A 15,750-nucleotide genomic window follows, 5' to 3' on the forward strand; every position below is an offset into this window, starting at 1 on the left:
AGAGTCTGAATCCCATTGTTGGTTCGTTTCTTTTGCCACTTATAACCATGACTTGGGCAACTCAGTCTCCTTGCTCCTGTGTTTTCTCATTTGTAAAGTGAGAAAAATAAGAGTATTTTCCTCACTGGATTGGTGTGAGGATGAAACAAGTTAAAATGTACCAAGCAAGCTGTCAAAAAGTGTTCACTCCATTTATACACCCGAGGCTCCCCTGCCCTGCTAGCTTCCTGCTTGATTCCAATCCCAGGCCAGCAGCTCTTCCCCCATCTCGTTCTCCCTGGCCCTTGCAGCCACATTCATTTTCAGAAGGTTCCCCTCCATGTCCACTGGTTCCTCTTAGCCCTCTCCTTTGGCCCTCTGTTGTGACATGGAGCGCCTGTCCGTGCTCCAGGCTGCCCCGCTGTTCCTCTTTCTTCCCCATGTTCACCAGTGTGCCCCGTGTCCACCGGCTCACACCCACAGACCGCCTGAGTCCTGGTGTGCGTCACTCTCTGATCTGCAGGTTCATGTCACAACCAGTCTCCTGAACTGATAGCTGCATGTCACACCTTGTAGCCAGGCCACAAAGTCCCACCTGCCTCAGTGGGGGCCCCCGACACTGTGGAGATGGGGACTTGCTCTGTGGGCCTCCTTTTCTACAGGGAAGGTGGACAGAACTTTTCAAAGGGACTGGGCTGTGGTCTCAGCTCCAGATGGAGAAGCACACACTCTGACCCAGCCTCAGGTGCCAGCATTGAGCATCATCTAAGCCCCACCGGCTTGAGTGGCTTCATCTAAGGCAGGCTGCATCCTGGAGGGCGGTGCTTAGGGCCCCCTGGCACAGCAGTGAGGCTGTTCCTTGCAGTCAGTAGGTATCTCATTCCTTCCTTGCAGGCTGGGGTGGGGCTGGGGTCAGTTCAGCCCCTGCCTCCAGCCTCTGGGCTCATCCTCTACCCTCTCTGTGTCTTTAGCCCCTCCCCTCAGGACAAACTCATCCCTCCTCACTCAGTCTTTCCTAGTTCCCTTTTCCTAACACATTCAGTTATTTTTTATATTTCTTTCTTGACATCCTACTTCACGTATTTTCCTCCCAGTTTTTACCTTGCTGTGGCCTCCCAGGCCCTGAGTGCTTCTGCCCTGCCTGGGTGTTTAAGTCCCCCTCCTAACCCTGTCCCCAGGGTCTAGCAGGCTCAGTTATAAAGTGGGCCCAGGAGAGAGTGATGGCCACTCCCCCACACCTGAGGCAGGTGCTCCTCCACCCCAGGCCCTGCCCACCCCTCCAGCAGCTTCTCCAAGGGGTGGGGTGGGGGCAGGGATGACCTTCTCCCTCCTGTTTGGATAGGGCTGTGCACGGTGCTCCGATGGGAGATAGAGAGCATGTCATTAGTGATGACTGGCTTAATTGCCACCTGTGCGCAGCCCGCATGTTTGCTTTGGAAATGGGTAAAGGAAGAGGCGGATAAAGCTTCAAACTTCATAGTCACGATCAAAAGATTAAGACATTTCCCCCAGCTGCTCTATTCTCTTTCAAAAAAAAAAAAAAAAAGAGTCATGCAATAAAGGGGGTTGGGGGGACCAGAAAATAACTTATAAACTTCTTCCAGAAGTGGTTGGTAGTGGAAGGGACTGAGGTAAGGAGTTGGATGAAATAATACAGAAGTGGGGACCTGGTAGTATTTTGAAACAAGCAAATGGAAGAAAACGTGTCCTTCCCAGAGCAAGACCGCACTTGTCCGACATACCTCTGTGCAGCTAGCTGAGAGGAGAGCTCCCTGTGATGACGAGGCAGATGGTGGGGGTGGGGATTGCAAAGAGCCTAGAGAGCTTGTCTTTTAAAAAAAGAGGGAAGAAAGAGAACTAAAGACTGCTTGATTGACACTAAAGGACTAGGGGCCTGTGCAGTCATAGAGCCTAAGAAGGCAGGGTGGGGGAGGGAGTGAAAGGAGAAAGGAGCTCATGAGACACGGGCCTGGGCAAAAGGACACTCAGGCTGGGAAAAATGACAAAGAGTCTGCAGGTCCCTGAGCCAAGGGGAGCAGAGTAGGGCAGTTAACAGTGGACAGAGCCCAGAGTGGACACAGGGAGGAGCAGGGGGGCCACCACTTCCCCAGGGCTCAGAGAAGGAAAAGACCCAGGGGACTGGAAGACAGCGCTCAGCCAGCCCTGGAGGAGTAGGGAACAACTGGGGCGTGGGGGGAGCCTGGAGACACTGATGGCCCTCCCCTTGAGAGCATAGAATTCTGGCCACAGGCTCCAGCTCACCTGTATGTCTTGAGCCTATCCTTGAGATTCAGGCAAGCCAACCAGGCTGCCCCCAGGGCCCTGGGGGCTGTGCACATGAGGGGTGAATGGGACCTGAAATTCAGCTGTGCACTCAGGCTAAGGGCTCATCTTTCTAACCGGCACAAAGGTGCCCGAGGGCCCTGCAGCCACTTGGTTAAACCGCTGTGACAGTTAAACTCTCTTGGTTAAACTCTCTTGTGGCAGGAAGGCCGGGACATGCCCCTCCTGAACTAGGCTGCAGCGGGCAGAAGCAAGATCCGGGGTGCTAATGCTGAGGAGTTGACGGGAAGGCCCTAGACTCAGAAAGAGGTGTTTGTGGAGAGACGCCAAGGAGTGCTGCTAGAAAGTTCTACGACCAGCTGTGCTGAGGGAACCACCACTAGGTGTCAGATCACTAAGCATCCTCTGATAAGTTTGAACAAGCAGAGGCTCACTGCACAATGTCTTGACACTAAGGTGGCACCGTTGGGGATTCAGAGCTCCGACTGCCCTCTGGGATTTCACTCAGCACAGTGCCTGCGTTTGATAAGTGAGAGTGAAACTGAATTTAAATGGATGAGATCCAGCTACCTGTTTTCTTAGTAATCTGGAGGATTCACGTTAACATGTGTGTGTAAGGATGGGCATGGGGAAGAGGGACTAGAGGGATGAAGAGAGATGTAACTTCAATGACCCCTACAAACTACTGGGGAATCTGGGACTCTGTACTCTGCAATATAAGGGGTGATAGGGTGATTGGCCACCCAGGTCGTAGCACTGGACAAGTCGCCAATCCTGGGGAGTTGGGCCAGGTGGTCAGTCTAGAGCCCTGGACTGCAGCGATGGCTCTGCCCTACTGCTTGGTGCACATCCCATTTGCTGTGGGACTCGATAGGCCAGGACTCGGAGAATTTCATGCCAGGAAGGTGTAGGGTGTTGGGAGGGGAGGTAAAGAATGGAAGAAAAGCTGATGAATCTACTGTTTATGCTAACTTTGGATGAGGATGGAAAAACAGGCGCCTTTGAAACTGGTTCAGACAGGCAGAGAGCTTTAGGTTTCTGCACTGAGCTCATTTTCAAATGATCAGATAACTCAGTTTCAAGTCCTTTCCGATTCCAACGTGCTGTGGTTTATCCCCAAATCTTGTCACCCCAAAGTTAGCCCCAAAACTTTTCAAGCTTCTTCCTCTTTCCATTAATGACCTTGATCTACAGAATGCTGGTTCCCTAGACTATGCCCAAGAGTAGTCAAAAAACCAATGGGTGGAAAAATGACCTTCAGGATCCATTCTCCAGCCAAGCAGACATGACTTCGGATGTGTCCATTTGGGATTATTCGTGGCACTGCTTTCTATGTACCTCCAGGGTAGTGTGCTCGGCTGAGAGGGACTTTTACTCTCCAGGAATTCCCTTAACTCGTGGCAGGACACCGTGGAGCAAATGGACTTGGCTCCTTCAGGGTTCTCTAGGGTCCTGTCTCTCTCACAGTTCTCCTTGTGTAACATGGAATCTGTTCTTTAACCTAAAGCCCTGGCTCAGTGATGTTTCTTCCCCTCATGACCCTCCTACAATTCCAAACAGTCTGCAGGGAGAAGGGAACTGTCTTAGCCAGCATCTTTCTCCCATTGACTTCCTCCCCCCAAGTCAAACCTTCCCCTTCAGTCCACCTGGGCTGCTCATGGCCTCTCAGATGCAGTGCACATGTCCAGTCAGGATCACCTTCCAGGTCTCAATGTATTTTGAGCCCAATGTATTTTTTTTTTAAAAAAAATCAGGATTTTAATAACAGCTTATCTAAGTCATTCAGTTAAGCACATTATTGAATACAGACATGTGGAATTAAAGTATAGCAAAACAAGAGCAAAACAACTCTCGTCGGTTTATATATTTTCTCCTCCAGTTGAATTTCCATTTTTTAGGAGGGAAGGAGAAAGTCTTAGAAGTCTCCCTCCCTCAGTGTCCAGCATTGAGTAGTCCACACAGTAGGCACTCAATTTTACATTCATTGAATAAGCCAATCTCTTCAGGCTTTGGGACATTCATTAGTCCAGTGAACTCAAAGACTGGGGTGTGGAGTGTGATGACTAATTAAAGGGTAGCCAACAAGGTGAAAATTGGGGCTGTCAGAGATCTGACTGTGCAGGCTAAAGAAAATCGCCTGCAATTACATTCCCTAGGAACCAGCTGGGAGGGGGGCCACCTGTGTGTGGCCACAGTCACAACACTGTTGTCTGGAAACCCTCCTCTGCCTCCTCTTCTTTCTTCTGCGTCACAACTACCATCACCACTGTCATCATCACCACCACCACTATCACTGAGCCCTTACTTGCCAGCCCCTAGTACAGGACTGGCATAGAGAGGCAATGTGTGTGGAATGCACACTGAAAGGTGCCGGGACCCCAGCCCTAGTCCTGGCTCTCCCCAGCCCATCACCCTGGAACATGGATGGGCTTATTAGTTCATTCTCCAGCATTTTCCCAGGCACCCGAAACTCTATTTTTTAATCACCCTACGTCTTCTCTAGCCCTGAAGATCTAGCTTTGAACTTTTCCTACTTTGTAAATGTTCTTCTGAGAAGGTCTTTGGTAAGAGGTACAGCTCCCCTAGCAGACAGAGCTCATGCTCAGCCCCACAGTGGAGGCACAGACTTGGCCCAGGAGACTCAGCCCACCAGAACCATGTGTATTTCCCATAGGGAGCCTCTCAGGGGTGGCGACTGGAGGAGTGGTCACAATAAAATAGCCCTGCTGAAAGTGACTCTTTTCCTTCCCCTGCCCATCCCTATTTTGGCTGACTTTCTCTCTGAACTAGAGAAACATGGCCCAAGGAACTCAGAAGTCCATATCAGAAAGTCTTTGCATCTCTGACTAATCTCTATGACATTATGTGATGATGGTGGTTAGGAGCAGGGACTGTGAAACCAGATACTCTTGAATTCCATCCCCAGCTCTGGTTTACTAGCTGAGTGACTTTGGGCAAGTTCCTGAACATCTCTAGGGTTCAGTTTCTTCAACTGTAAAGTGGAGTTAGTAAAATGAGAGTTAAATTAGAAACCCTTGTAGTGCTTGGCACAACGTCTGGCACGTGCAAAGTGAATAATAAATGTTGACTTTTGTTGTTACTACTGTCACTATGATCACAACTGATTGTATTGCTGCCACCATTGCTCCTCCTACTTCAATCCCCCCTGCCTGGGAGTGGCTACTCTGAGCCAGCCCCTGTGACAGGTACTGTTGGGGGTATAAAACTGTCCTTCTGGAGACCCCTAAAATGCCAATTACAATTAGCCCCTTCTCCCCTGCACACCTCTAATCCTTGTTCACAATTCTTTCCTGTTATTCTGGGGCTTTGGCCCCATATTTAAGTTCTTTTTGTGAATTCTGTTCATTGGTCTTCAGGTTCCTCGGGGGCTGGAGCCATATGTTAGTCATTCCCAGTCAAGGGACTCACTATAGTTTGTTGATATTCAGAACATCAGGATCACACACAATCTGGTTTAGAAAAGTGCAAGAACCCACTTCAGTTATGCCCTCTCATGCTCTCTCATGCTAGGCCTTGCCAGGAAGATTGAGAGGCAGGGTCCCTGGAGAAGGAGCTTCCACCACTGTCTCTGGGCCTATAGGAATCCTGGTGCCCAGCTCATTGTCTCCCCCGTTCCCTTCCCCAGCCAGAGCAGTTGTCTACTACCCTCTGGCTGATCCCAAAGGGTCCAGGCTCCCCAATTTAGTTATAGAAGTGGTCAGAGTCCTGCATTAGGGCTACCAGATGCCTGTTTTTGAAATAATTTTTAGCATTTTTAACTTACAACTGCCCTTTCCCAGGACTACCTGAACTTTATTATAAAGGACTGGCTTTTCTGATCCAAGATTGAGTGGCTTCCTAAAGTGATCAGGAAACTGTCAAAACAGCCCACCCTGAACCCAGAAGTGGGCCTCAGGGTCTTCTGTACCTTGGGCACTGGGCATGGAGTATTTCCCTAGGGAGTGCGAGGACAGATGTTACCCCCAGAGAAAGAAGAGCGAATGTCCCAGCTCATGAGGCTGCTCTATGGCCCGACCTCCTAGGATGGAAGAGCTCACCCTGTCCAGGAGAAAAACATTCAGTGAAAGAACCACCAGTTCCCTGGAAAGGTTCTCACTGTTGAAAAGGCAACATCCACTACCTAGGCCCTGCCCAGGACAGAAAGCCCCGGACAGCACCACTGCTGGAGGCCATACAGTCATTTCCACTATTTTCCTGGTGTCTGTTCCATTGCTGGACAGCTGTGGTCCTTAGAGTGGCCCCTGGGACTTCTTTCTTGGGTCCATATCTTTGAAGACCCACCATGTCCTTTTCCAGTCTCTTCATCCTCAGCATGGACACCCTGGCTCCTCAATAAGACCAGATTATAGGGAGATGGGGCCTCTGGGGAGGAACCTGGGGGTTTGGGATGAGCCCCCTTGGACAAAGCAGGCCTTTCCCCTGCTCCTTGGTAATAGATAAGCTAGAGGGAGTCAGCACAGGAAAAGTGAAGGTAGGAGATCTGTGAAGGGGATAACTCTGCAGGTCCCTAATTAGGAGCACAGATAAACGTCTATTAGACCCCTCCAGTCTGCAAGGGCAGCATATTCTGCTAGCTATCAGAGGCGCTTTGTTACAGCAAAGGGCTTGAGATCTCTGTTCCGCAAATTGCGCATGGCCCCTGGCCCTTTATCAGGAGGAAAGGATATGGTGGAGAGACGCCCTTTTCCGGTGTCCAGGGCTCGACAGGATAAAAGGAGCCAGAACTGTGGGTGTCCCTTCGTGTTCTCTATCTGTTGGTGACTGCTGTTCTCCAGCTCTGTCAACTCCCTCTCTCCCATCATGAGTCGGCAACTGAGCATCAAGTCTGGTGGTGACAAGCGTGGTTTCAGTGGGTACTCGGCAGTGGTGCTGAGGAAGGCTGTAGGCAGTGTGGCTTCTCACCGCGGGGCTGGCAAAGGAGCTGGGGCCGGCTTCGGCAGTCGGAGCCTCTACAGTCTCAGAGGGGATCAGTGTAGTTCCCTCCAAGTGGCTGGTGGTGATGTTCAGACCGGAGGTTACAGCTTCTGCCCTAGCTCTGGGTACGGAGGAGGCTGGGCCCCTGGCTTTGCTGGCAGCATGTTCGGTAGTGTTGCCCTGGGGCCTGTGTGCCCATCCATGTGCCTACCTGGGGGCATCCACCAGGTCACTGTCAACAAGAGCCTCCTAGCACCCCTCAATGTGGAGCTGGACCCCAAGATCCAGAAAGTACGTGCCCAGGAGCGAGAACAGATCAAGGCGCTGAACAATAAGTTTGCCTCCTTCATCGATAAGGTAGGTCTCATAGGAGGAGGATAAGACAGTCGAGTAAGATATGAATGGTTCCTGCTGCCTGGGAGTGGACAAGGCATTGAGAATGGAAAGGTGGCAGCTGGACCTCCAGAAGGACTCCCCAATCAAAACAGAGAGAACAGGCCTGGAAGCTAGGTAGCACAAAGAAATAAGTGAATGTATTGCTCTCTTTGGGGATTTTATAGAGAAGGGTGGGAAATTGGGTAAAGGGTAGCCATTTAGAAACCGTGAGGAAGAAGTGATGGTTTTCTGAAGGATGGTGGATGAACCTCCAGCTCTTTAAAGAATACAAGGGGTTAACAGACTCAGCATTATTTAGGGGGAGGGCTCATGGTACAGAAGAAACATGTACAGACACAAGGAAGAGCATCTCCTGGGTGCTGGCTCAGGTGACAGAAGAAAGCTATGGACTCACCTTTTTCAGTGACTGATTTTGTCCAGAAGGCTGTGGAATGAGCATGCAAAGGATCTATTTTATATGGAATTTCATGAGTAGAGTCAGGACTTGAATCAAATGACTTTAGGAAAAATTTACATAACCTGGGGAGTCAATGGTGTAAGTCCAGGGGACATGATAGCATTTATTATGGTTGCAGGTGCGGTTCCTGGAACAGCAGAACCAGGTGCTGGAGACCAAGTGGGAGTTGTTGCAGCAGCTGGACCTGAGCAACTGTCAGAAGAACCTGGAGCCCATCCTGGAGGGCTACATCAGCACCCTACGGAAGCAGCTGGAGACATTGTCGGGGGACAGAGTGAGGCTGGACTCAGAGCTGAAGAGCATGCGGGTCCTGGTGGAGGACTACAAGAAGAGGTGAGCAGGTACCACCAAAGATCATGGGTCATGTTCCCAGAAGCTTCTGGGCTCAGCCAATTTTTGAGCCACTTTAGGAGGTAAGGGAGCAAGCACCAGGGTCAGGGCTCACACCCCTTCTCTGGTTGTGGGGGAAAGACCCTGTTTGATAACTTCCTATTTGGTTGATAGGAAAAGTTCCTATGCTCATTGATTCCCTGACTGGTTCAGTGGCCAGTTTGGGGAGCCTAATAGACACCTGAATATTTTCCAGCAAGTGGAATGTAGATGAGGTAACTCAGGGACATAGCACTGCCACCACCAGCTTCTTCACTGCTCACCTTTAGGAGAGCTTGTGGGGACTCTATATCCTGAGCACTTGCTCAATCAGAGGGAAGACAAGGCTACTTGGTTGTTGGGACTGAGGTTTCTGCTATTTTCTTTCCTGGCCCACAGGTATGAGGTGGAGATTAATCGGCGTACAGCAGCTGAGAATGAGTTTGTGGTGCTCAAGAAGGTAAGAGAGAGAAGAGACTAAGGACTCTGGTCTCTCTTACACCCCATCCTAACCAACTCTGCTCAGGACTTCAACCCAGGTCTCCTGGGGAGGGGCTGGTGCCTGAATGGGGATGGAGTCATACATGGTTCTGGTCTCCAGCAAATTGAAGAGACAGGGCATACATCCAGGAAATGGATAGAGTCAGTCAGGAGAGACTTCTGGTCTGGGAATTGGGAAACTTTGGTTCAGTTCAGCCTTCCTGTGTGACTTGAAGAAACTCACCCCACCTCCCTGGGCTTTGTTTTCTCCAGGTGTAGCAGAGAACGAGTAGGCCTCATTCTCCTTTTCCTATTCCCAAAGATTCAGTGAGTCTGAGAGAAATGCAGTATTGAGTGATTGTATTCATCAATGTGCTTTCCTTTGTGGGCAAAACACAGGAAATCAGATGGCTTTGGGGCAGGGACAAGACAGCTGATGGGAAGGGGGATATATTGACCAATGGCTTTGGTGCCTCTTGGCAGGATGCAGATGCAGCCTACATGGTCAAGGTGGAGCTCCAGGCCAAAGTGGACTCTCTGGAAAAGGACATCAAGTTCCTTAAGTGTCTGTATGATGCGGTAAGGACACTCCTCCCTTTCCCCATCCCACCTCTCTCCAGCTGAGAATATCACCTGGCTCTTCCAGGGAGATGCCAATAGGAGGGATTTAGGATAACCAGTATGAAGGCTGTTTTGATGGAAAAGTTCAAAACCCTGCACTGGGAGACCATGACAGTGTAGAATCGTGGTCCCCAGAGCCCACAGACACAGGAGACGATTTCATCTGAGCCTAGAAAGTGACCTTGCTCACAGGCAGAAAAAAATGACCCCATGAAGTCCTGCTAAAGCAAAAATTCTTGTGTCTGTAAATCATAGGAAATGTCTCCCACTACCTGTTGCCTGTGTAGTGGAGGGGGGAGCCTTGGGAGGGTGCAGGGGGTGTCCTGCTCCTGTGAGCCTTCTCCCTCGGCTCCACAGACAGATCTCCATCAGGTACTTCCTGCCTCCACCTTAGTCCGTTCTTCCAGGGCTGCAGGCCTAGAGACTGATGAGCACAGGAGAGAAGTTGGGGGACCCTGACTCTGTCCTCACTTCTCAACTTAGGAGATAGCCCAGATCCAGACTCATGCCAGTGAGACCTCCATCATTCTGTCCATGGACAACAACCGGGACCTGAACTTGGACAGCATCATTGCTGAGGTCCGCGCCCAGTATGAAAAGATTGCCCTGAAGAGCAAGGCCGAGACTGAGGCCTTGTACCAGAGCAAGGTGGGAACTGGGGTGGGGATCTCCCTTCTCCACCAGCCCCTTCTTTCTTGGGAAGGTACACTTCCACCAGTGAATGGGAGAAATATCTTTGGAGATGTGTTGAATGAAAAAGGGGTTATTACCAATGGCTTAAGCACATTCTACCCAAAAAGAATCATTGGCAGAGACCATTATCAAAGATAATTTTAAAAAATAGCATGGATGGGCGTATCCAATAGAGGATAGGCAATCCTCTGGTGGAAGAAAAAAGTGAGGAGTTCTTGTTATAAAACAAAGGTATTTCCAGGAGGTAGAACATGTTGTCATGGAGCAGAAGGAGAGTAACAGATACAAAACACAGTGTATATGGGTGCGCTGGGGTGGGCAGATATGAAGAAGAGGAAGCCTAGAGCTATTTTCTTTCATTTAAAAAATAACTAATAGGATTTTTTTTATTTGTCACATTAAAAGTCTGAATTTTAAATAGATCCTTGGAGGGGGAACTTACATCTATCAGCTCAATCAAGTTTAACACCTGGTTCATCCCCAATAGCTTTTCCAGAACTTCTGCCTTCACCATGAAGTTCCATAAGTTTTCACAATCCAAACTTGGGCTTCTTCAGAATTTGACTTTCTAACAAAGACATCATGGAGCGGATAAATAGATTGTCAAGTCTTTTCTGTCTTTTCCAATGCTATCTCAAATTAATTGACCCCTTCTTTTAAGTCTTTTGCACCTCTTGGGTCATGAATTCCATCATCTTCTTCCAGATTTGGTGGACCTGACGATCCTGAGCATAATAGGTCTTCCTAATCTGATTGTTGTTTTTAGTAAAACCAACACAGAAGAGATGAAGCAAACACTCACTGGTAGTCTTGACATCAACATGAGCTTCAGTCATGGCCTGCCATTTATTGACCAAAGAGCATATTTTGTCATGGGTAAGAGCCATTCCGTGGAAATTAGTCAGGCAGTTTTTGTCCTGAACATCCCAAGTAATTAGCTTCAATTTTCTAAATGCAAATTCATCATTCTGCAGATCAGCTAGTGTCACTTCAAAAACATGACTCTTGACACCATCAGATGCGATTTGGGTTCCTTGAGTTCTTGTGACTAGTGTTTTCCCAATATTCTTATATTGAATATAGCTGGTGCTTTCACATCGTACCAATTTTTCTTAGAAAATAGATCAACCACTTTCTTCTTGGCTCCCTTTTTGTTGCCTTGCACAAGGCGCTCATTCTTGTCAACCCCCGTGGTGGTGGCGTTCAGAGAGCAAAAAGGCCAGGAGCTCTTTTCTGATCAGTGAGGGAGGGCTTCCAAGAGGAGAGAGGAGAGTTCTAGGTGCCTTCTAAGTAAGAGGAACTATGCTTTGGAGTAAAACCCTTGGGGCTGTCACTGAGAAGAGCCTTACCTGGACTCTCAGCACTCACTCCTGTCAGTTCTAGCACTCCTTTTCACAGTCATTAAAGCCCAAGAACAGCAAGGATACAGGTTCACTTTCTCCATCCATAGCCACATCAGCCCCTCTTCTCTGAAGAACTGGCCAAGGGGAGAGGGAAAGATTTGAGCTACAAGCCCTGAGCCCCAAATCACATCACCCGAAGGATATGTGCTGTCCTCGGCTTCCTGTCCACATGAAAGGGCTGCAGGACAATGTATGGTTCATGCGGGCAGGGACCTCTCTCCTTATCTTGTTCATAGCTGTATCCCCAGTACCTGAACAGAACCTAGCCTTTAAAAGATGCCTCTACATAGAAGTACTAAATGAGTGGAAAGAGTCAGAGTTCTTCTTATATTTTGGAAGTGCTTAACAAATAATACGAACTGCCTCTTTCCTTTATCCAACCCAAGACTGTATGCAGGGTGATGAGAAGAGAGGTTAGACCCAGCAAACAGGTTCTGCTTAGAGAAGCAGGTGGACTTCTTGGTCAGAACCATCACCAAACAGCTAGAAGGATGCTCAGGTCCTGTCTCCATCACCTTCTGCTCTGGAGCCACCTCCCCTGGCTCATTTCAGGAGTGGAAATGTTTACTCGGGACCCTTCTCCTACCTTGAATGGGTTGAGCAGTCCTGTCTTATCACCAACTTCCTATCTCTGGGAAACCAGATCCAGGAGCTGCAGCTGGCAGCCGGCCGGCACGGTGACGACCTTAAGAAGACCAAGAATGAGATGTCAGAGCTGAACCGGCTCGTGCAGAGGATCCGCTGTGAGACTGTCAACGTGAGGAAGCAGGTGGGCAGCAACCACACAGAGAACACCAGGGTCAATCTCACCCTCTGCGGTGGACAAATTGGAGCCCAACCTTCAGTAAAAAGCAAATCTCCCCCACCTGGGCTTAGGAGCTCCTCAGCCATCCACTGTCCCTCCTTCCCACCCACTGTCAGAGCAGGCACCTGCTCAGAATTGGGAGGAGCCTTGAGCTTATTTCATCTGACTCCTGGGCTGGAGAGGGAAGTGACTTACCCAGGATCCCCAACTTGTTATTTTTTTTTAAATTTTTGTATTGATTGCTTTGTGTGTGTGTGTGTGTGTGTGAGAGAGAGAGAGAGAGAGAGAGAGAGAGAGAGAGAGAAACAATGATTTGCTGTTCTATTTATTTATGCATTCATTGGTTGATTCTTGTATGTGCCCTGACCGGGGATCAAATCTGCAACCTTGTTATATCAGGATGACACTCCAATCAACTGTGCTACCCAGCCAGGGTCCCAGCTGGTTATTAATAGAGGCAGGATTAGAATCCAGGTTTTCCCCTTCCTTTCCCCTCTTTCTCAGATTCTTTCTGTGTGCAATGAACCTGGCCCATGTCCCCTTCAAGTGTGACCCTCTGAGGGCAGCCCCCATGCCTCTTCCTCCCACTAGACACTCAATACAGGTGGGATGTGTATTCAGGGCCCCTCAGGGTGGGACAGGTTCATGGTGGCTGAGTGAGACTGACAGCAGATGAAGCCTTTCGGGTCCCCTGCCCTATGCCGAAGTACCGTTTCTATTTCACCGGAGGGATTCTATCTTACCTGGAAGCAGCAAACTGTAAGCACTGTGTCAGTGGGAAGATGATTTTAAGGGGTGGCAAATCCTTCCTGTGTTCTCCCCAGAGAACCAGGTCAACTCTGCTAGTGACAGACTTGCCAAACTGAAAGACCAGAGCCCGCTCTCCTCCCCACACCTCACAACCCTCCACACCAGGCACAGGCTCCACGGACTGTTCCTCCTCCGTTAGCACCTGTCATCACAGGGCTGCCAGATGTTCATCAGAGCCCAGTTTCTGAGCCATGGGCCTAATTTCAGGCCAGACTTGGGGACCATCTAGACCAGAGGTTCTCAACCTGTGGGTCGAGACCCCTTTGGGGGTTGAATGACCCTTTCACAGGGGTCGCCTAAGACCATTGGAAAACACATATATAATTACATATTGTTTTGTGAATAATCATTATGCTTTAACTATGTTCAATTTGTTACAATGAAATTGTGGGTCACCACAACATGAGGAACTGTATTAAAGGGTCATGGCATTAGGAAGGTTGAGAACCACTGATAGACAGACCATCCTCACAGAGTGCTCACTCTTATTGCTAAATGGTAGAACGGAGAGCTGTCCTACAGGCAGAAATCCTATCACAATGGCACCTGGTGTGCTATCTGATCCTTAGAGGCATCCTGGCTGGGTCGCAGCACAATTCTCTGGACCTGGCATACGTGGAACCTACAGCCATTGGTGGCTTCAACCCCAGCCGTTAGACAACTTTTCCAACATCGAAAAGTTTGCATTCCTGAAAGGCAACCACTCTGACAGCTTTTCACAACAACTTTAAATATCCATCTGCAACAGAAAGTGGGGGAGACCCAGCTTCTGGTGTTGGCTCTGCAGCTATTCCCCTTTGTCACTTGGGCCTCATCTGTAAAGTGAGGGAGTTATGCTACCTAACCTTTAAGATCTAAAAAGTATGTTGTGTTCTGAAGACCTCCCCATTCTTTGCCTTTCAGTGTGCCAACCTGGAGACGGCCATCGCCAATGCCGAGCAGAAGGGGGAGAGCGCCCTGAAGGATGCCCAGGCCAAGCTGGATGAGCTGGAGGCTGCCCTGCACCAGGGCAAGGAGGAGCTGGCCCGGATGCTGCGCGAGTACCAGGAGCTCATGAGCCTGAAGCTGGCCCTGGACATGGAGATCGCCACCTACCGCAAGCTGCTGGAGGGCGAGGAGTGCCGGTGAGGGGGCAAAGGTGCCAAGGGAGAAGGGGACGTGGGTGGCTCTCCACTAGGATGAGGGCCGTTTGGAAGCCTCCTGTAAGGGAAGGTCAGATGAGAGCCATGAAGCACAGGTGGTGGGTGGTGCTGTGGAAAGAGCCAGTGGGTCAGAGAGACCCGGGTTTAATTGCTGGCTTTGCCACTTACAGCTGTTTGGTTCTGGTAAATCACTACTGTCCCCAGGTCTCTATTTTCTCATCTATAAAATGAGGATTATGAGCTGCATCTTATGGGTTGTTATAAGGATGAATTAAAACAATATACACATAAAAGCAGGAGCCCGCTAAGGCTTAACTGAATCTAGACACACACACACACCCTGAGGTTTTCTCCTCTAACTTTCTGTCCTTCAGAATGTCCGGTGAGAATCCGTCCTCTGTGAGCATCTGTGAGTATCCCTGAGAGCTGGGTTGGGTGGGGATTCTGGTTGGATGGGAAGGCAGGGACCCCAGGATAAGGTGATGCTCCTTCTCCACTCACTGTCTCCTCCTAGCTTGGAGTTTCAGGAAATGTCTTGTGAAGCTTCTCTGGCTTCAAAGGAAACCTAGTCCCCTTTTGTCCCATGGAAGCAGTGAATGAAGTAATGCCCACTCCCAGTCCTCCCTAGCTCTCCCCTGGGCATGATAACTGAGAGAAAGGGTCGAGAATATGGCCTTGGGAGCCAGTGCTCTGAGACTCTCCAGGAGGGCAGGGAGCATGTCTGTCCTGAGTGGCCCTCACCTCACACCATGCTGGGTTCACCAGAGGGTCTCGCTTCATCTTTGTGGTGTTTCTTGATGCTGAGGGTTGCTGTGGGACTAAGAGGGATGGCTCACCTGCTGATAGACTCCACTGAACTCCTTTCCTGCTCTTGGCTCTGCCTCCTCAGCCGTCATCAGCAGTGCAGGCAGCTACCACCTCGGCTCCTCCGCCAGTACCACCTTTGGTGCCAGCAGTGCTGTGGGAAGCTCTGGCAGCACCTGGAGTGAGCAGACCAGGACCAGAGGGGCACCAGGGGCAGACCCCAAGGACTCTCAAGGCAAGAGCATCCCAGTCAGTGCCCCAGCCAGGAAAGACACTCGATGAGCCACACGGCCCCTTGCTTCAGCACCTCGGAGAAGAGATGCCCTTGCCCATGCCCTGCCTGAAGATACCTGCCACACCCCAATCCTCTACCCTGGGCCATCAAACCATGGCTTGTCTCACTGTCAAATTCTGATTGGAACCATCACCTCCCTGTTTCCTCAGGTCCTGTGTGCACTTTGTGACTTCTTGTTTTCTTTGCTGCCTTCAACTGGCAGGGTTCTTGGCTATAATTATCTTCTCGGTCTTAGCTATGATCATCCCTACAGAGAGAGGAGAGGAAGGAGAGGGAAA

The 15,750-nt window shown here is 49.9% G+C and overlaps 1 protein-coding gene and 1 pseudogene across 1 annotated transcript; one reads left to right on the forward strand and one right to left on the reverse strand.

The window, feature by feature from the left end:
- The first annotated feature begins 7,083 nt into the window (after positions 1-7,083).
- On the forward strand, positions 7,084-15,459 carry LOC139005511 (keratin, type II cytoskeletal 74-like). Its single transcript, XM_070407746.1, has 9 exons — positions 7,084-7,554; positions 8,169-8,383; positions 8,819-8,879; positions 9,383-9,478; positions 10,004-10,168; positions 12,260-12,385; positions 14,135-14,355; positions 14,748-14,782; positions 15,263-15,459. The coding sequence occupies exons 1-9, from the start codon at positions 7,084-7,086 to the stop codon at positions 15,457-15,459; spliced, it is 1,587 nt and encodes a 528-aa protein (XP_070263847.1).
- LOC139005296 (40S ribosomal protein S3a-like) lies at positions 10,627-11,389 on the reverse strand (annotated as a pseudogene).
- Positions 15,460-15,750: the final 291 nt, after the last annotated feature.

Source organism: Myotis yumanensis, unplaced genomic scaffold, assembly GCF_028538775.1.
Source record: "Myotis yumanensis isolate MYYU_CA2020_CCGP unplaced genomic scaffold, mMyoYum1.0.hap1 SCAF_3, whole genome shotgun sequence".
NCBI classification, from domain to species: domain Eukaryota; kingdom Metazoa; phylum Chordata; class Mammalia; order Chiroptera; family Vespertilionidae; genus Myotis; species Myotis yumanensis.